At 43.1% G+C, this 22,401-nt stretch overlaps 1 protein-coding gene across 1 annotated transcript in view; it reads right to left on the reverse strand.

Annotated features, from left to right (window-relative positions):
• The window catches only part of creb3l1 (cAMP responsive element binding protein 3-like 1), a 39,779-nt gene that overhangs the window by 11,703 nt on the left and 5,675 nt on the right, over positions 1-22,401 (reverse strand). Inside the window, exons 2-8 of the mRNA XM_035417056.1 lie at positions 13,350-13,554; positions 9,271-9,419; positions 5,975-6,053; positions 3,255-3,412; positions 1,544-1,693; positions 1,368-1,426; positions 978-1,046 (exon numbers count right to left, since the gene is read on the reverse strand). Of these exons, the coding sequence (XP_035272947.1) occupies positions 978-1,046; positions 1,368-1,426; positions 1,544-1,693; positions 3,255-3,412; positions 5,975-6,053; positions 9,271-9,419; positions 13,350-13,554 (869 nt within the window). The remainder of the gene's footprint in view (positions 1-977; positions 1,047-1,367; positions 1,427-1,543; positions 1,694-3,254; positions 3,413-5,974; positions 6,054-9,270; positions 9,420-13,349; positions 13,555-22,401) is intronic.

A 22,401-nucleotide genomic window follows, 5' to 3' on the forward strand; every position in this document is an offset into this window, starting at 1 on the left:
GTTTATTCAGATTGTTATGACCAAAGGCATTGTAGATTTGAAAACCAGAATGGGAGGAAGGGAGAGGAGGAAGAACTAGGATTTTGTTACAGTACGCTTAGCTCGAATGAATGGCGCAGCAGAGACAAGCCTGTGAATCTGTTTTATTGTGTTAATGTGAGAAATGTTGTATAAAAAAAACTCATGAAAATGCCTGATAACGGCCTTTTTTTATTGCTCCAGAGTAATTTCAAAAGACAGCTAATGGGTGTTGGCCCCACACTACAGCAAGCAGGCAAGGCAGTCTCCAAGGAACAATTTTTTTTCACCGCGCACATTATGTAAAATGTAAAAACAACAACAGGAAACTGCCCTGGTGCGGTGATGGCAGATATTTCAGTGAGCACTTTCATCTGTTTCATCATATTGTAATGAACAACTTTTCCCTGATGGTGCAAGAATGTGCAGCACTCTGCATCCATATTAGTAGAAGTGCCGATTTAAGCAGCAGTAGATTTACTTTTTTTTTAGGGCTGTAGGCGGAGAAACTGGGTTATAGACACAAAGCGCAACTGATAGTTCATACAGTTGGAAAAAATTACTTGTAACAGTATATTAATTACTATACTTACTTTCCTTAAGGAAGCAGATTTACTGTGAATATTAAAGAAGACGTGGACACAAAAGTAATTACATGTGGATTAGTAAGTATAGTAATTTATATACTGTTACAAAAAATCTTTTCTTACTTACTTAAGTTTTCCAAATTTCAGCATTCTTTCAAGCAAGTGATATTAATACCACCTGGAAAAATTTAAATGCATACCAGCATTCACTGAAGAAGTATGCTCCATCTACCCCTGAATTTTGCCAATAAAAATTATTCACAAGATATGCCCCCACATTTAAGTAATCAGAGAATCACTGGGACTGCAGTAGGAGTAAGCATGGGCTGGAAACCCACATTCCACATTGCACGGCTGCCTCCAATGCCTCACCTGTTTGCGCTCTCCAGGGTCTCCACCTTCTTCCAAAGCTCATTGTTCTCCGAAGTGTAAGACTCGACTCTGCATGAGGTGAGTCAACACAAACGCTAGCCATCACATGCTTGCCACATGGACAATGTCATTTTGTAGTCATTTAGGAAAAAAAGCCCTGGTAGACATCAGCCATCTGGGTAGATCAAGACCTCCACAGGACTATCATACTGTTTTCATGACACAAAAATGCCTGTACTGCAATGAATATAGGCCAAGTGGCCACACCGATGCTTTTTGTAGTGATTTTGTAGGCTCTATCTGGCACATGTGGTTCACAGTAAATGGATTCAAGCAAATGGCATTTGCTGAGTAACAGCATTGCAGCAACAAAGGCTATTTCTTTCTCACTTTTTCTCCAGGCATTCCACGTACTCCTTCTTCTTCCTGCGGCTCTCCTGGGCAGAGATCTGAATAGCATTCAAGAAGACACCACACGTTAAATTATCAGCACAAAGTACTGCACATTATTATACTGTTAGACCAAGGTATACATCTGAAGACTGTAATTTTAAGGGTGTGGCTACCTTGTTTTTTATCTTTCGGCGAACTCTCTTGAGTGCCTTCTCCTCCGTCTTGGTGAGGGGAAGCTTGTTGGGGACGGGGTAACCCTCAGCTATGAGGGTGCGCTTCTCCTCTTCTGTCAGCATAAGGGGCCCTGAGGTGCCCTGCAGCTTCTGTGGGGACACGGAGAAGACACCACATCAGTATCAGTGGATTACCTCCTCAAGATGGCTGTGCTCTAGCTTTGTCTGAGTGCTCAAAGAGGAGGAAGAATGTGGCTCTGGAAGGTAAATGTTTCTTGGGAGAGTCTGGAGAGAGGAGAGAAGTTCGTGCCCTTCAGGACCATGAATAACAATAACAATAATGTACTGCATTTACACAGCACCTTTCATCTCATGATCTCATAGCAGGCACCTAAACCTCCATAAACCATTTCAAAGATGTGAAGAGGAGCTGAGCAGATCAGATACACCATTAGCTAATTTATTTCAGGCCGGGTCTGGCTGTTCAAAAAGCTGCAGACACGGAATACCTCTTGATCAAATACACACTGAGAAGCAGCTGTTTTGAGGCTTGTTGATTTAAAATATGGTGGAAAAAAAGTGCAGGCTGGCCACGGACTATGAGTGTATTTCAACCAGTATGACATGACCCGCTCTGGGACGTTCTCTAAGGCACTGGTGCAGAGGGGGTCTGGCTCACGAGGTGCTAAGACCGCAGTCTCTGTTATGGACCAGGGGAGCACTGCCAGTCATCCCAGACTGGCTGGCTGGCTGTCCAGTACTGCTGCACACTGCTGTGTGGGTGGTTTGGCTGATGAGGAAGGCCTAGCGCAGCACTGAGTGTTCAGTGTGAATAAAAGACACCCACAGACCAGAGTCACCAGCGCACACATTCCGTACATCTGACAAGGGCTGAGTCAGCACAGTGCACACACAGGGAACCCCATGTACAAGCACACATGGGAATTCTCTCTCTCACACACACACACACACACACACACACACACACACGCACACACTCACACAGGGAACCCCATATACAAGCACACATGGGAATTCTCTCTCTCACACACACGCACACACACGCACACACTCACACAGGGAACCCCATATACAAGCACACATGGGAATTCTCTCTCTCACACACACACACACACACACACACGCGCACACACTTACACAGGGAACCCCATATACAAGCACACATGGGAATTCTCTCTCTCTCACACACACACACACACACACACACGCACACACTCACACAGGGAACCCCATATACAAGCACACATGGGAATTCTCTCTCACACACACACTCACACAGGGAACCCCATATGCATGCACACAGGTGGGAATACACTCACACGCACACACACACAGGAGCTACCATACATCCCAGGAAGCTTGAATTTCCTTGAAGCTTTGGAAGGATGGACAACCCCTTAAGGATAAGAATCTTGCAGTTATATGCACCGAGGGAACATGTTATAGTAGAGCAACTGCAACCTAGGTTAATTCAAATGATTGATGTTTTATCTTAATGACCCCAATATTATGTAATAAAGCAATTGGGTCATGAAGACATTGGATATCGAGGAAATTGGGTGGGGACAGAAATCTGAAATCCATACTACCCTGGAGGGTTGAAGCTGCAAACCCAAGCTTGTGGGAGTAGGACATCTGAATCCTGAGGGGACATAGACAAAACACCAAAGGTTCAGAGAGCTGCACTTACGTGGGGCGCGGTGAGGAGGGGCGAGGAGGAGATGGCAGTGGAGGTTCGGGGCTGGAGACGGGCCGGGCTGGATGGGGGCAGGGAGTGGGGGCTCTGGGACCCATCGCTGTCGCTTCCGTGACTGCTGGGGGGGGTGGGAGGGAGCTGCAGCTGCTCATCTGCGGCGATTGGAAGAGGGTAGGGGAGGGAGCACAAGTCAATGCATGTGAAAACGCACCTGATACGCAGCAATACTCAGAGACCGTCACACCCTTAAGTCACCCCTCCTCCACCAAAATCTGATATGGATAAAAATCTGTTTTCATCCACCTGCCAACGGCAAGTTAAGAGCACTTTATTTCAAAAATGGAAAATAGTTAGTTTGGTGGTGTGAATCCAGTCCTCATAAAATAACCTGCTTGCCAAGACATTCATAATTAGAATAGCAATTTGCTCTCCTTCCTTCAGCCAGGTCAAATAACGGGACTCTGCACATCTGTGGCACGGTGGCCAAAGTAGTTATTGTTCTTACAGCTCAACTCAATCCACTTGTCAGCAGCAGAGTCTTTACCAGAACTCAGTGGGTTGGAAGCCTTCATGAGGGTTCCATGAGAGGGAGAACCCCTCCCAGGTCCCCCAAATGATAAAACCAATTCTGAGAAGTGTTGGAGTAGTTTACCCTGGCTCATCTCCAGAGTATGCAGAATCAATTCTGGTAATTCTCTTGCTATTCTTGACAGCCAGGAGGGTGGCAAAAGGGGAGTTGGGGGGGAGGTTGTATGCTGTTCTGGCTTTGTCACAGTGAGACACATCTCAGACCCAAACTGAGATTTCTGAGATTTGAGGGGGTTGCAAGGGCCAGGGCAGCATGTGGAGTCATGCACTGCGCCCCTTGAACCTGTAAAAGTGTCTGCATTTACTGCCCCACTTTTATTGGCTGTCTGGGAACTGCGCAGGTGCACGTGCACACAGGTGCTTCAGGTCAGTTCCCCCTCATTCATCATCCCTCTAACAGACTGGAGGACCAGGACTCCAGCAGCGTAAAAATGACCACACACTGCTTCACAAAGAATGTCTGTATCAATGCAAAGATATAGACTACCAATGCAGCATTGATAACCCCCCCCCCCCCCCCAAAAAAAAGAAAAAAAAAAGACTAATGCACAAATTTACCATAATGATACTGAGACATCTTCTCATTATTAAATATGAGAATGCGGCATACAAGAAGGATATTAGTTTGAACTGGATACTAGCTTGTGCCATGGTGAATACAGCAGTAGAACCTTTATTAATAAACCAGTAATATGCTCACTGCCATGCATGCCAATGTCCTTTTTTCCTCAGAAAATGAAATGGAAATCATTCTCAGAGTGCTCATTCTCATGAGCCCGGCCACTCATTGTTGCTGCGTCTTTGGTTTAAAAAAGGAAACACGAAGTACCACAAATGAATGAATAAAGGGTTTTTTTGCGTCATATGTTTTTCGAGCAGAGAGGTCTTCTTGGAGAGAGGTCCCCCCCCCCCACCTCTATAGGGAAAGGCATAAGTGAAAAGCTTGATGTGAATGAATGAATGATCAGGTTGTTTCATAAGAAAATGGGTGCATTGCAGGGCTTCAATTTCTGTGCATGCTGTGGCAGAAACGATCCATTAATAACCACATTCAGAATTAAAACAGAAAAGCGCATTAGGGATATAAAAAGCAATGCTTTTTTTTTTTTTTCGCTGCCTGCCACATTTGTCCTGTTGGAATGGGTCCACATAAATAAAAGAGCTTGCTTTCATGATTGCCATCACCAAAGCTAAAACGAACAGACTAAAAACAAATAGAGCCTGACTCAGAAGTGGGTTTCTCCAGGCACAATGCAATGTAATTAGAGAGCTCGGGGCTGAGCAGCGGTCTGTGTTTCTGCTACCGGAGGTGAAGTGCGAATGGTATGCCCAAGGAAACAGGAGGCAGTAAAGTCAACAGTAGCGACGCAGTGTTATTTCAAAGCAACGGAGGAAAAAGCCAGCAGTGTCCTCAGTGCACTTCACACTGTTTGCATTGCAAGGCTGCTCCGCGTCATCTGAGCACAGAAAACCAGAGCGATGACGCTAAATCGGCAACATCTTGTTAAAGGAAAAAAAAATTTTCGCCTCTCACCTACAGTCCCAGTTCCGCATAATCTGTGGTGTTAACGCACTGCTTTATAGCCCCTCATTTCACAACTCAACATCCATGGTGCGCCACCATGATGCTTCCAATTATGAAGCTGTCCAGTATTTAAGTCATTAATCTTCTTTAATCACAGCAAACTGTGGTAATTTTCACTGGTACTTGGCTTATGTAAAAAACAGTATAGGCTCCTTTTATCTTACAAATTCCCAAATATTAATTCTAAACATGTATAGTACAGTATAATTGCACCTCAACAGGAATTACATTGAAATGTCAGCATAGAACATACAGTAGCAACTGACAAAGCATTGGTCTTTTTCATGATAAGTATAGGTAATTTCATTTTTTATGAAGCAGATTTAGGATACAAACTTTTACTTTAGGATAGCAACACAGGTACTTCTCTAGACGAAATTGGTGATGAAAATGTTCATTGGGACACAGTTCTCATATCAGCCAATGATGAATTGATTTCTGAGCTATTACTGTGATGGATTGCTTTTGTATTACAACAGTGGAAAAATAGAATAAATTGAATTGAATGAATGAACTGAATCTGCACGAGCTTTATACCCACCCGAGGGGACATTGAGGAACTGGTTGACATCCCTGGGCTCAGCTTTTATCGAAGGAACCAGGTTCAGGTCTTTAGAAGCCTAAAAAACACAACACAATATATGGTTTCTGAGTCCATTCAAAATATGATGTGCTTACACTGCGTGCGATCTTTGCACCCATTTGATTTCGGAAGCGTAGTAGGCTTTAATAAACGATGGTGACCCTCACTGTCTGGGGGAAGCAACATGTCCAGATGTGATGAGGGAAAGCCTTGCCCAGAACCTTCCATCTGTCTGCTCTCTGGGGGGGCGAGGCGAGCGGGGAGCGTGTTTGTTTAAAACACGGACCATACCAAGTGACTCAGACAGTAAACACAGCTGAGAGCCGTTCTAAACTATTTACATTTACCACTTGCAAGATGCTATCCATCTCACCCCATGTATTTTGGAGGAGGGCCAAACAACAGACCTCAAATGGTGCTATCAGCCAGTCGCAGTTCAGTCCCCCACAATGGACTCGTCGTTTTTCTCTTTACTTAATCTAATGGTTTTTCTGGGCTCAATATGGACCCCATAAATGGGGCGAACAGTTAGTCTCCCCTTGTTTTCTTGCATGGTACTTCAGTCCTCCACAAGCTAGAGTTTGCGATAGCCTGTTTGTCAAGCCCCTTCTCAAACAATTATCCCATCAACTGTGGGATAATTGGTGATAAAGTAATTGCCACTAATTAAGCACAGATGATGATTGACAGCAATGTTTACAAGCAATGTTACTCACATGTTAAACTCAATTCAATTACTTACTATCGTGGACTTGCTGCAGTATTTTAAAGTGTTGTACAGGGGCATGATAGGTTTTGTTAGAAGTAGTGGGAAATGCCCACATTAAAAATGAGAGCAACTACATTATATAACATCTAAAAGGCCTGGTGTTTTCTCCGTTTGCTCTTGCCTTGCTAATCGGTAAAGCGTCTTTGTGACAGTTCTCTGTAAAAAGCACTATGCAAATAATACTGAATTGAATTGAAAATTGAACTTTCACAAAAAAGTTAAATTAAAAAATAAATTAAAGATTCAACTAATTAACTAATCATGGTTTTCAATCAATGCTTTAAGTAGAATCAGGTGTCTTAGTGCTGGCCTTGGCTAAAACAAAAACCTGCACCCTCACCAGCCCTATTTGGATAAGATTGGACAGCCCTACGGTTGTATTTTTCTTTTACTGCAGCGATACTCAAATTTGGTCCTGGAGTGCCACAGCCCCAAGAAACAAGGTGACCTGAGTTAATTATGTGTAACCAACTGCTTTAGCTGATCAGTTGCTGTGCTACTCAACTACTGAGTAATAATGAAAGCCAGTAGACTCTGCGGCTCTCCAGGACCAGGAGTGAGGACCACTGGCTCCAAGACATGCATTTTGTAGCATTTAAACTTTAATCCATGTTCACTTTCCTTCCTTGACTCACCACATGTTAGATCAATTAATTGTGTTTATAAATGCCTCAATTAGAAACTCAATTGTATGATTAGCCACTTGACTGTGCAGTTGGAGTGCCTATGGGGACCCCTGGAGGATGACCATTGAAATACAAGTTTAAATCTCAGCAGATTACATTACAGGCATTTAGCAGACTCTCTTATCCAGTGCGACTTACACAACTTTTTTACATAGAATTTTACATTGTATCCATTTATACAGCTGGATATATACTGAAGCAATTCTGGTTAAGTACCTTGCTCAAGGGTACAACGGCAGTGTCCTTACCCGGGAATCGAACCTGAGACCTTTCGGTTACAAGCCCAGTTCCTTACCCACTGTGCTACACTCCGTCCTAATTACGGATTACATGGTGGAGATATACTGGTGGCCCTACCCATAAATACGCATGTCCATAAACACCTCAGGACAATTTGTCTATTGGACTAGCACCCACTTGTTTCCTAGGGGGTGTTTTTTTTTTTATAACTTATGTTGTCATGTATTGACAACTGCTCCCATTGTAGATATAAACACAAAACTGCTCCATTTTCTCTTCTGTAAATAACTTTAATTTATTTCAGTCCCAGTTCTCCACAGCTATCTGTCGATATTCTGGATTTGTTCTGAAACATTTCAAGATGAATGAAAGAGGATATCGACTTCAGTGGAAATCTACGGCCTAAAACCTGAGAGAGTCCGGTCATAATTTTGGCCACAGAATCATGAATGCGAACTGCCAAATTCTACAGGCAGTGGACTCTAACTGGTCCAGGTCCTATGTCCAACTCTGAAACATTAAAATAAGCGAGTTGTAAAATTATTGCTCTAGTCTGCTGTGGTGGGTCCCCTGATCATTTCTCACATCAGCAAGATTGATTATGGCTACTGTAGCCTTGTTACCAGATACCTACAGTGTAGAGAAACTGAACTTTCACACATGTCCTTCTCAAATCAGCCCAGTTTGGCTGTTTGGGGTTCCTTTTATTCACAACATCATCAAGAAACTAGGGGCAAATTAACAAAGAATACACAGATCACAAACTGACAGCTTGAGCTGGGAAGTGGAATTCATTCTGCGCGTATTAAATCACAGAGACCACAGTTCAGCTTCATAAAAATGCTCTGGTCCTTCAGGACTCCAGTGTCTGCAGGGTTTTGTTCCATTCCAGATCTCTTAATACCAGAATCAAAGACAGTTCCTGCAGACAGAGTTATTTTAACCACCCATCTTTCCTCTCGGGGCACCAGCGAGGACCTGTTTGAGCAGGAGAAGCTGCCAGAGGACCCAAATCTAGGGTCTGTAACATAATCCCTTTACCCCAACATCGTGACTGTGTGTGCTGTCTTGCACCTCAGTTCACATTCAGAAAATGAGAAACACAACTTATTGGCACAAATGTGGGAATCTTCACAGTTAAAATCGACATACATTCAGTAATATATACTCTAGTCTACTCTGACTACGGTCCTCTTGCCGCTGTTTTTTATTGTAAATAAATGTAAATCAGAGTTAAAGCGTGTTACACTTTCCAGTTTTATGAAATATTGATTATTTGAATGGAGCCTAATGTTTCCTTACTGTATTATGAGTTAAAAGTCTTGTCTGTTCCTTTCATATTTCGTGTGAATTTTCTGCCTTTCAGATCTTTCAGTCCAAATGGCTGAATAATTGATCCAATTAATGTAAGTTATTACAGGACTGAACAGCATATCTAGTGGCAAATGGCATATCAAGGCTGAGACTAGGGATAATTAGGGCAGGCTACGCAGTCGGCAAAGGAATGACATGGATTCAGGCACCGTGCTGACCAACATCAGCTTATTTCTGTTTTTTACCATATCTTCCGGAGAGCTCCTTCGTGGTGGAGGGGCCAGGTTGAGAGGCTGGGGTGCAGGGGAAGGAGAGGGCTCCACCAGCAGGTTGGGTTCCTGTTTGACCAGGATGGCAGTCAGGTCTTGGCTGAAAGACCACATGCCTTCTGACTCTGGGAAAAAAAAACACATTAAATAAAAAATAAATGAAAACATTACCACCATTTTGTACTGTTCTCATTGCAGACAGGTTGTGATTGTAACTATCAAACAGACACAAGCGATGATCTTGGCTCCTTGGACGCTTTGCCGGATGGCCATTGCTCACTGAAGGTCCAACCCTGTTTGCACTATAGGACCAAGCCTTGCATCTCCAGCAATGAATCAGCACAAACTGAGCGCGTGCAGCCTTTGCCAAGAGCCTCCCCCTCTTTCAAACAGCATGAGTGGAAAGTGAGAGCGCCCGGCCGAGCGCAATTTCCCAACGAGCGCGATTAAATTTGGGCAGGCGTCTCCGGGGCGTCGGCAGCCCCCCGCGCTCACGCTGTGGGCCTCCCGAGCAGTTTAAAGCGGTGACGTTGCGCTTTAACGAAACTCGAGCGCCTCTGGAAGGCGGGCGGCTGCGCAATTAAGCTGCAGGTGTAGCGCGCGCCGCTGGGACGGCCCGTTTTACGAGGCCGACACAAAGAGGCTCGCCCCACCGCTGCTATAAACCCGAGCGCGAGAGAAAGCCCGACTCCAGAAATGAGTTCCTTCCCCTGCTAATGAGCCAAACGGAATGTTTATGTGTGTGTGTGTGTGTGTGTATAGCTGCGTATTTTTGTGAGTGTGTTTGTGTGTGTGTACTGTATGAGTGTGTGCACATGTGTGTGCGTGCGTGTGTGTGACATGCATGTGTGATTGTGTGTGTTTGTCTCCATATTGGGGGGAAGGCAACTTGCTTTTTTCTGTTATTTCAAAGAAAAATAAATAAAAGCCTCCAATTGGGGGTCCTTGTTAGCGGTTTGCCTTTTCATCAGTTTGTTCTGCTGTGATTGGATCGATAAAATGTTACAGGGGCTTGTAAAAAAAGAGGAGGGCTGGCTTTAGACTTAATGAAAGGCAGGTTTTGACGCAAGCAGGGTTCCTGGAGGCATAGCAGGGTCGTCCTGACGAGAAACTGATTACTAGCCGCGTGTAAATCCCTCGCCCACTGGGCTTTTATATCTACACAGCGCGCTCCACAGCAAACTGGTTTGGGCCTGTTCAGTCTGCAGTTAGAACTATCAGCATTATTACTGCTATACCTGTCAAGCCAAAACCTTGGGCAATCATTTCTGTCCAATGAATGGAAGATGCTTCATAAGATAACATTTAACTGAAATAATTTATTTTTGTTTCAGCCATGTTTTTTGGTGTATAGCGTGTCAGTTATTTTACAATGCATTTATTTATGAATATTTGTCTGAATAAAACACAAATAGTGTGCGTGACTTAATTTTTACAAACTGAATTTCTTAAGAAAAGGAATGAGCTTCTGAACGAAAGGACATAGCGTAAATCAAAAAATAAAATAACAAATAAATAATTTACTGTTCAACCACTCTGTTTGTGCTTATGAAATGTTCTCCCCATTTCACCAACATTGCAAAGCGACAACAAAGCCAGGCCTAGTCATTGTTCCCATGGGAACAGGCTTACAGCTCAATAAACAGGCCTTGGAGAATGGAGACTTCAAAACAGACGGGAGAACAGAACTAGCTTGTAACTGTCACTGTGAAGGCCTGTATAACTGTAGCAAAGTGCTCCAGCAAAAACTGTCATTGGCTGTCACTTCTGCTTGTAAAAACACAATGGGACAGAGAGTGAGACATAATTGGGAAAGTTTTCCAGTCTCTGATTACAGTTAAATAAAGCCTCAGAATTAATTAAACTTACAGGCTATACACAAAAGATCTCTCTTTGCAGTGCATGTTAGCATTTCTAATGAATCAGATCATACTGATTACTACTGATTGCATTTACTGTACGTACATTTGTGTCAGAAATCAGAAAGACAGCATCTCCTACAATACCATGCAGGCATGAATGTACAGGGACATTAGTTTCTCTGCTTGGTTCAAATGAAGACTGCCCCCTATTGGCTGACCAGAACCAGCAGCAACACAATGCTCTCATTCGCATCTTAACCAACTAGAGCGCCAATTGACTTAAGCCTTGAAATGAAAGTAAGGTACAAAGTGATGTTTCTGGAGAAAAATAAATTATGTATGCACACCTCAAAAAATACAAGCAAACTTCAAACGTGGGTACAGATATGTTAATACCAGCCCTAGTTGGTGAATGTCTCTGTGAAAAACAAAATAAAGTCCAGTCAAAAAGAGTTCAACTAGACTGAACTACTTCTTGACAGGGCATTGCAGAGTTATTCTAATTGAATTTCCAGAGTACAACCAATCCTGCTGTCCAGGGTAGATCAAGTAATGCAGAAACCACCTGCTTGGTGATGGCAATTACCTTGTCTGTTCAGTTGTGGGATTGTTTTTCCTGCGTTAATATATTTTGTACTTAAAGGGCCTGTGTCAGAATTAGCACACAATGTTAAATCTGTCCACATTAGCATGCGTTTACCTCTTTACACTATGATCTATGGTACAAATGTAGCCACTCTGGGGCTTCCGAAGTGGGAATTTTCATTTGCAGAGTTGACCTGGGACTTAATGGGGTTCCCTGTCCCTCCAGCCCCTCTTCGTGGCTTGAGGACTGGTGGGGTTGGGGGTGGGGGGGGGGGGGGTGCGTGCTTATTAGTTTGTCTACGAACGAGCTTGATCACTGCACGTTAAAGTGATAAAAACTAAGAGAGAGACAGATGCAGACAGACAGAGACAGCAGTTCAATTTGCGATACCATTTAACTCCAGGGCATTAAAGGAGGGGAATCTGGGAATTCATTGTGTGAACGCCTAGTTCCTGTTCAGTCTTGAACGGCAATGTCCTTTAGGTCAGGTCTGTCCTTTTCAAAGTAGACAAGCCTAATGTGTGCATACATATTTCCAGAAGGTCACACTCAAATGCATCTGCTCACAAATGCATATGCACGCACATACACAATATCAAACCTCAAGCTAATACAAGCAAGTACATTCACATTTATGTAGCCTGAAACTATTGTCTGCTGCAATCGGAGGAGTCAGGCCCTTCTTGTTAAATAATGTACATTTAATGAGGTTTTGGGGAACAAGATTATGCACTCTTCCCCATAATCTCTAGTCAAATCCAGTATGACATAATCACCCCAAAATGCCGAGATCATTTTCCACTCTTCCTTTGCGCTGTGTATCTGTTCATCTTGGCCTATGTGTGTGTACAGACAAGTGTGTGCGTGTGTGTACTGGCTGCAAGCCCAGAATTCCCAGACTTGCTTCCTTTGGGGGGAGGGCGGAGCTTGAGTTGGTGCATGTTCCCTAGGATTAGGTCCTCAGCTGTGTGTGTATTAGCGCACTAGGACTATGTGTGATCCTTGTGTTCATGGGTGTGTGCATTTGTGTGTGTGTTTGAGGGTGTGTGTGTGTGTGTGTGTGTCTGTGTTTGCACATGTGGGATGTATGTATGTGTGGATGTATGTAACCACATCAGAACTGAATGTGTAGAACTGTGTCAATACAGAATAAAGTTCAAACCCGTTCCAATAGATGTATATTAGCCTTTATCAACAAAGCACCAAGCTTTCTCCACTGCAGCCACATCACTCTAGAACGCTCTACCCCAAAAATATGAGACTTTCCATCACATCCCATTTTCAAAAAAGTGATCAATACTCACTTGTTCAAAATAGAATTCGACACTTAATTCACCATTATTACCCATACTTTCAGTTCCATAGTTCTATTGTACACATTTTGTCCTCATTTTTGCTCTTCTCACAACTGCTTGATTTTATTGCTATGCACTGTTGTTCTCTTTTCATTGTTACGTGTCTTCTTTTCTCTATTTTGAGCACTACATAAATGAAATGTACTATTATTATGATTGTAAAATCCATTGAGCGGTCATAGCGATGGGGAAAATGAAAATGAGGCACACAGAAAGGGCAGGGACGTGAGGGACATTCGAGGGCAAACTGACCTGCGCCCTCGTCCATCTTGATAGGCACGGAGGGGCTCTGTGGGGCGGAGTCTTCGCTCAGGGAGTAGCTGTGCTCCGCCTGAATGTCGGGGTTGGGCGGCTCCAGCTCCATGTCCATGAGGGGATTCCTCTCCGCCAGGAGGTGCTCGTCGAAGAAGCTGCTGAAGAGCTCGTTGGAGAAGTCCTCCATGTGCTCCGAGAAGTGCTGTGGGACGAGCAGAAGCCGAGCACACGCAACACTGAATAACCACGCTTCAGCAACACGCACTGCACCGCCGTCCAGGGCTCCGCTCCACAGCGTGGACAAAATAAATCTGCTGGCTTACTGAGGAAAAAGAAATGAACCAGAAACAAGACTCATTTCGTGTTGCAACACGTGCGTGAGCTATTCTGCTATATAAAAATCAGCTGTTTTATAGGATCCTGTAGTTTGAAACTGCTCTCCTTGTCCTGGTCAAGAGTAAATTAATCAAATGGCTATTAGTTTTGGCTGGAGACGTGAAGAGTGACACACAGTGTAAAATAAAAGGGAATAACTTCTTGCTAACTGTGTGGGGTAGGCCACACATAGTATTTTAACAGTGGTTTTTGTTAGACAACCAAGTTTTCTAGCACATATCTATTGTCCATGCAACTATATGACTGAATGTTCACATGTAACAGAATTCAAAGACGGTAGAGCAATCTCAGAAAAACCGTGCTGACCGATACAGACGTAACAAATATATTGTTGTTCGATATATTATATATACTGTTGCTTGTAACTTAAAAGGATGGTGAAATTTGGACTGGTAAATGGACTGCATTTTATATAGCGCTTTATCCAAAGCGCTTTACAATTGATGCCTCTCATTCGCCAGAGCGGTTAGGGGTTAGGGGTTAGGTGTCTTGCTCAAGGACACTTCGACACACCCAGGGCGGGGTTTGAACCGGCAACCCCCCGACTGCCAGACAATCGGTCTTACCTCCTGAGCCATTATTTTTTTAAATGAATTTTTAGATTCAAATTGTTTGGTGGGCAAATTAAGTCCACTGATGTGTGCAGGAATAGAAACGTACAATGAGAATCAGTACACTGGCAGAAACTGTGAAGTAACCTTGTGGGCATTTAAGATATTTTTCTTTCTTTCTGTTGGTGGGGAAATAAAAACCACAAGACAAGTCATTTCAGTGTGTAGTTACCCTACAAACACCAAAGTACAACTGCAGTAAAGGCTTTAAAATCCACATCTCTTCTCCATTTCTGGAATCAAAGCTATTTGATGTCTGGAAATCACCAGTCAGGCAGCTGCTGATGGTGCAGACATGAAATTAATTAATCACACCATGGGGATAATTAAATAGCTCGTTGGCTCATAATGTTTGTCAGAAAGGCTGACAGCATAGCTGGGTCATGGGCTTTGCCGTTTGAAAGAACAAAATAATCCCATTAACGAAGGCAACCTAAGTAGCCCATTCCCTAGAACAGGGCAATTACATCAGGCTCCAGAACTGCTTGATAAATGCATTTAATTTCAGCCCATGATGTCACCCATCAACACATTGATGAAAACAGAAGATCTGAAGACATACCCAATCTCACTGGTAACAGTGGAGCAAACCTTTGTTTGCCTCATTGAATACATACTGCCCTTTGTCGTCAGACTCGGTTCAGTCAAGAGGTTACTTTCACTGAACATAAAAATAAACCAGCCTGTGTTAGCAATACTGCATCTGCTAACTGGAAAAAGGCATGGACAGTATAGGGAATTCAAAAAGGTGCAGAGTAGAAGATTAGCACAGGGAATTAAAAATGAAAAATGTTTCAGAACTGCTCCAGAAAATGTAGTCTTTTACCCCAATATCTTCCGTTATAGTCAAATTTCTAAATGAGCCATAAATGAGCTCCTCCATCATTAAGAGTTATTTCAGAATAATTACGGACATTTCAAGGCGGTTCAAGTTGAGTTCAGTCGTAAACGGATGCCATATTTTCAGTCAGCCTTGTCGTAAGGTGAAATGAAGGCAAAAATGGTTATTACCGAGTGTCAACAGGAGCAGCCCTGACTGGTCAGCGGTTTGTTTGCTGAAGAGGGGCAGGGCGACGCTGTGGAGGAACCCGGCTGTGTGTATATCCTGTTGAGGCTGGTGCTGGTGCGTGGGAGCAACGCAGCTGGTTGTGTGCACACGGGGCGTCCACCGGCCTCTGACGTCCACCCGCCATCCCCCCCCCACCCCCCCACCCCCCGCCCTCCCAACGCACAGTTTCAGCACATGGCGACATATGTGACTCCAGAACATTTTCACGCTCACGGCTGCTTATATAGATTCCAGAACTTGGGTTCACCTGGAAGTTCCCAGGGTAATCTTCCACTTTGGCAGTGAAAGTGTCAAGCACATGTGCTACAGTTTAATATTTGACTGGGGTCTAGAATACATTTGCGGGTGGTGCACTACATACAATCCTGCTATGATGTTTTCCACTCTTTGTAATTCACTTGAATTTATTTGACTTTTGTAATGACAAAACTATGAAGGTTTGCACAAGCAATAGTTAAATGTTATACTACCTAATAATAGGAGAGCAAGGCATTGGGGATGCCCAAAATTGGTGGAACTATTATCTTTGAAAATGACTCACAGATTAGGACCAACTGTTGCATCTTGGAACAAGAATACACATTATTTTGATTGGTTCATAAAAGTGAGTGATTAACACCATGTGGTAACTACACAATATGGGGTTCATGAAGTCTCACTCTCCTATCCGTTGTCTCTTGGTAAGCTGATTATCCTTACTGATATTATTCTAATTATTAAGCTTGTTAAAATATGGAAAAAACAAAAGGTGAGAATCTGTATATCGAATGAAGTGGCAGTAAAAAAAAGAAGAAGTTCCTGTTGTTCCCCTAGGTTTACGGATGTGTATGTGAGCGAAGATAATCCAAACAGAGCTGAGTGTTACTTCTACCTTGAGGAACATGATTTCCATTACAACCGCTAAAGTGAACAAACATTACTCAATGTTTATATTTAATCAGTCAATTGTTTGGCTTCAGGTTATCACCGTGACTGGCTGGGCCCTTCATATTTCTTCAGACATTCTCATCTTTTCGGCAATCGTATTTCTGTTGGTTTTCACTAATACATTTAACAAATTACTATCTAAACAAATATGAAAGTTCCAACACCTTGTGAACAGTTCTCTTATGACAGGTTCATACGTGAAGCAAAGTCAATTTAATTAAAAGGACTATCACACAGTTCTTGCTTGACAGCACCTTATAAAGCTGTAGCAGATTTATACTTTGATAACTCAGCTGACCTTTCAGATGATGAAATCTGGCAGCACCGTAGCAGATGACTAAACACTGTTGCCACAGAAACTTCACAATTTTAATTAAAAGCAAAGCATTATCCACTGGAGGACATCTAGCACCCCTCACCCTGTCACCACCCTGACGTTTCCAACGATATGGTCATTCTTCGTGCGTTTCTCTGTCCAGTTCATTTGGATTTCTTGGATTTGTCATTTTTATCGCCCATTCACACATTAAAACAGCTAAGATATTCTGACCAGAACTAAAAAGAAGTCTATTTTGAATGCCTCCTCACTTCCTCCTATCCTGAGGGTGATGCAAGACCACAGAAGACCACAGGTTCCCTCAGAACCCCCCTCTTCACCACCCAAGAGCACGGCTCAGGCAGCTCCAGACGCTGACACACAGGGCTCCAGCACCAAAATAGACTTTAGAATTATTTTAAAAGGGACCCATTTTCTCAATCATTATTATTCTGTGAAATTTAAGGTTGTAAAAATAGTTTTTTATTTCAAATGGTGGCATGCAGACCTTCCACATGATTATTTGGTACTGGCCTATTCAGAAATGTCAGGACAAGACAAAAAAAAAATCACAGTTTTTGGGTGTTGCCACACAAAAGAAAATAGCTCAATGCAGCAGATGATAATGAGACAAAAATAGATGGCCTGAAAGCTTTGATGTTGTTTTCCCATATTGAATGAGCCCCAATGAAAAGTATTTTATTTCTTTTGATGAAATGGAATAATATAAAAACCCTGAAACAGGTGAACATTATGAATGCCATTTTCACATTTTGCTATCACAATCAAATTCACAAAAGTAGCCGTAGCAGGAAAGTGTTCAGTAGTTTCCCTGTAATTTCATGCTAGTCTATTTTTTTCAGTTAAGTACCTAGGTAAAGTCTTAGCAGTGTGCGTTCTTCCTAATAACACATAATGTAGAGAAACAGCTTAAGTGGTGCTAAGGACACCAAACATACAAAGCACCAATCTTTGAGGGAAACTGAAGTAGAATTGCTTTATCATTTTGGGAAACTATAGTCCATCGCAATGCCAGACTTGCCCAGTGCATGAAGTAGTTATTACCCCATATTAGCCAGAATTTTCTGTCCTTCATCCCAGTAATTCCACTGGTCCATGCATGTCCAGCGAGTCCAGATGGGACAGATGGTGTGGGGCAGGAGTCCCACTGGGCAGGGCAGGAAGTGCTCGAGAGCGAGGGGAATGGCTATCCTCTTCCCTGACACCCTATCATTAAAATACCTCTGAGGAGAAGCAGTGCCTGACATGGCTGGAAAACAGCGCTGGCTAAACTTTAAGGGGCTTAGAGCTCTCCTGCTCCGATCTGCTTCCTCTCCCTGCTCTTTAAGCTACACAATCACTGCTTGCCTCGAATGCAAAATCCACATTTTTACCAGGTGTTTTGCTTCAAAATGAATTATGATTTTTAACACAATCACACATTTGGAATGAAAAGACAACAAGTGGGAATCAAATTAATAGTAACCTGCCAAGTTGGAGAATTAGCCATTGGGTAAGCATCTTGAGCTAAGAGGATAAACTGATAGAATTAATTCCAAAAGACGCCCACAAAAAGCGCTTATAGAAGTGATCAAAAATACACTGCAAATAGATTGCCAGTAAGGGAACTTGTTAAAAAAAAGGTTTCAGTGTGAGTCTTGGCACTTAATATTACAAACTGCAGTACAAATACAGTATGAGGAAGCTGTATTTGTTGAACCAACTGAGAATAGCCAGAATCTCCGAACAGGGTATCCTGGTGGGCCCTGATCAGAGTGACAAGACAAAATAAAATTTAATATTATGTGACATGCCAAGACTCTGCATGTAGAATCCTGAAGTCTCATTGGCAATTCGGGAACCAATCAGATTTCAAAGAACAAAGTACAAAGTGAAGAAGCGAACCGGTACATTTGATGTGGGCCATTTCCATTTCTACACCAGGAAATAAATTCTAGCACAGAGTCCACAGCAGTACCAGTTGAGTATTTTTTTTTTCATGAAAACATTTGTTTTCTGGAAAAACAGAAGAGTCTATGAACCACATTTGTGTGGTGCTGAGGATCCGGACCCAACAGAGGAAACTGCAGTGTCATACAGCATAACATAAAACAAACGCCTTTCAAACAGCACGCCAAAGTCTGACACTTGGATAGGGACAATCACTTAATTACATAAATCTTTGCTTAACATTTAAAAATGAAAGGCTGAGGTTCATCTTTAAAAAATTATTCCCGTTCCAGAGTTTAAAGTTCATTCTTCTTGCAAAGACACATTGATAAAATGGTTATCATTAAAAAAGTCTGTCCAATTTGGTTCTGGAACTGATAAATTTTCAGGAAAAAAGTGGCAGATGTTTGAAAATTAACCGCAGGGAAGGCATTCAGAGAGTTGGAGAAACCCAGCTTGCGCCTCACAGATGGCCCTACCAGCTGATTTATCAAAGTCTGGTGCGGCATATCCAACACCTTCCCTGTTTTTTATTTATTTTTGTTTTTTTTGTACACAGCTCTCTCGTGTGCCAGATTGGTGGTGGTTTAGGTGAGTTTTACCCTGAAAAGAAAGGTACTGTATAAATGCAGTCCATCATCAATATTAACTTTCTTCTAAAAGCTGCTTTCCCCTTTCTGCTCGTTTCTGCTATTCTTGTCGCTATCATCTCAGCGGTCTGGAACACACTGCTCGGATGGTGTCTCAGCAGCCAGAGTGCAGCCCTGAACGTATTTGCCAGTAAGAAATAAGAGGTAGTAATGATAATACGGTCTTCTTTCAAACATTTACTGCTTGCTTCCAATTCACCATCTGGGTACATTCAGTGAACAGAGTTGCTGCCAATATTTGAGTAGTAAGAGAGAAAATTTTTAATGAATATTCCCTATTTCTTTCCTCTGTTACTTAATTTTCCTCAACAATAATGCCACTCAGACATTATACTGTGGTTCAAAATAGCACTACGCTGTGCACACATGTTAAGCATTGAGAAGTTCCTTTCTTTTTCAAATGAAGACAAATAAACTGAAACAATATTTAAGCTGCTCATGTTGCCAGTGAAAGTTTCTGATGAAAAGTTGGCTGCATGCGATTGACATTCTACTCGTGCCCATGCGCCTTGAGTCATTTGTTTGGCCAATGCATTTGACGCTGACTCCATCTCAGCCAATTAGAGCAGAGCATGCAGATTAGCCAGCCCCTCGGCAGGCACATCTAAGCAAACTGGAGTGCAAGGTTAGCATGGAGGACGCCGGCACGCGGCTCGCCACTATCTGGAAGAAAATAAGCTGGAAAAATAAATGAGTTGCTATCGGCGTGGGGTAATCCCTGCCAAAAATGCAAGGGCTTGCCTAGTAATGTTTGAAAGTCTGCAATTTTCCTGTTGGAATGGCTGTTACTTAGCTTAAACTGGTTTTTTGTTCCTCGGCAGAGATTTATTACACATATCGATAAAGAGAGGGAGGAAAAGGAGAAGGGGGAATAAAAGAGGACACAGTCTGACTTTTCCTTCTTCGCAATAAAAAACTAAGATGTACACGGGGGAATACCCTTTCCAAAATAAACTTTATTTAGAGTTTGTGTCTGTGTTTATACTGATATTAAAAAAGACAGATGCCAAAAATGTTAACTGGTAATTAATCATGATTTTTGCTAACTGAGTTCAGAACAAGCTGTGCAAATACTGTATGAACTTGCTGTTGCTGTGATTGTGTAGAGAAAATATCCTTTTTTGCCCTCTCAATTACAGCTTTGATTCATTGCACATCTGACAGCCCCGAGGGGACAGAGAGATGGAGGTGAAGCTCCATCGCTTGCATTCCTGGGCTCCTGTCACTCAGGCTCAGGAATGCTGCCTGAGTCACCCCCCCCTGTACCAACACGCCCTAGCTACAGCATCCCAAGTGAAACCAACAGGTGAGAGCTAGTTAAGTTTTCTTGGGTGTAACAGGGAAATCAGAAATAAAGTTTAGCCTATAACTCCAGTATAACTGCACTAGCACCTGCCAATGGGTCTGCCCAAAAATGTTGTGTTACCCAGAATTTATGACAGGAATAAATCTCAAAGCAAAAGCGATGTTTTTTTTTAAACAATTCCGGTCTACCCACAGCACATCTTCCTTCCAGCAGTGGTATTGTCTCCTTCATCATGCGGACACCCTTGCTGACTGCTTGTGGTCGGGCAAGCTGTAATTTGACTCCCCGATGCTTGCACTCCACTTGTAATTTCTACCTCTTGCATGCACTACAAGTAGTGTTCCCATTGCAAAGTACAGAGCCCTGCTCCTGCGTTTCCTCCTAGTGAACTTTATTTGGTGTGCAGTTTGGCAGTGGAGCAATAACAGCTATGGACCCGATTGACAGCTCAAGTCCAACAGCAGAGCCATCAACAGCAAGGCTAAAATGTGTAGCCAGAGGTAGGTTTGGTGAGGATCATTATAATGCAAGGAAACAGTTGTTCTTTTTAAAGTTTAAAAGAAATAGGTCGCATGAGCAATGTCTGGTCTGGGGAAGCCACAAAAAATAAGACACTGACTCAGACCTAAGCTTTTAATCACGGCCCATAATTGCCAGGGGCAATGTTGCTTTTTTTGGTCAGGCAACCTGCAAATTCACGGGTTCCCAATTTGCCCTTTCCTTCCTCTGCCATCATGGCGACCAGGGGCTGCAGCAGACCAAAACGCTCAGCGACTATCCCATGGCGTTCTAACTCTGTGTAGAGTAGAGCGGCAGTCTATAATTTAGCCTCTGCACATCCCACTGGCTCCCCTCTGTGAATGTGGTGTGGGACTGTGAGCACAAGGCATGCTGGAAGTTTTAGTGCGGAACCAAAAAAAAAAAAAAAAAAAAACACACAGTGACTCGAGCAGGCAGGCCCACACAGAGCTCATTGTTCTCACAGTTCTGGTCCAGACACCTGATATATGCGATGTCCTGAATTTACCTCCGGCAGCTTTCAGTTTTCCAGAGTTCCCTCTCTAATGTAACCGAGTGTCTCCTCATGCTCTCTTTGGAAGGTATCCTAAGTGAACGAGAGAACGGCTAAGCAGAAATTTCATTAATTTCGCTGCAGTGCAAGTAGCTCATTGTATAAAAACATAGAATGAGGTGCTTTATCTGCTTTGGAATGTCAGCTGTAGGTTTGAATTCTATCACGCTCTGCGCTGACACATATGTCCCTTTTTCATCTTCAGAAAGCTCCAGGGCCACACAGATAAATCCTGCACCTGGAATTTTGAGGGAACGCACGACCTTGTTCTGGCAAAGTTGACAGCAATTTGTGATTTCGACCTGGACCTGGTGGGAAGCCAAGCCGGAATCGCCCCGGTCTGCACTCTGCTCAGGAGGATTTGAAATGGGAACACGACCAGTGTGGCTGCGAATGAAGCCAGCCGCAACTCGGATTCCAGCTTAGAGTGCAGCTCGACACAGCTACATATCAGTAGTCACAAAAGACTGCAAGATCAAATATGACACATTCAGATTTGCTGTTCTACCAGAAAACGCAAACGCTGGGGGGAATAGGACCTGAAATCCACGCTATGAGATTAATCAAGACGTTGGTTCAGTCCTAGCCCTTCTGCTCTCAGATGCGGCTAATCATCTGCTCTGCACCTTGCACCCTGTTCTTGTCCCCAACTTGCCTTTCTCCCAGCCCAGCTCTCGCCCGACAATATGTTCCCCATTAGCTCGCCTTCTTCTGTTCGCTGTTTGATATGTGGACCCAATTGCCTCTGCCAG

Source organism: Anguilla anguilla, chromosome 5 (genome assembly GCF_013347855.1).
Source record: "Anguilla anguilla isolate fAngAng1 chromosome 5, fAngAng1.pri, whole genome shotgun sequence".
NCBI lineage: Eukaryota > Metazoa > Chordata > Actinopteri > Anguilliformes > Anguillidae > Anguilla > Anguilla anguilla.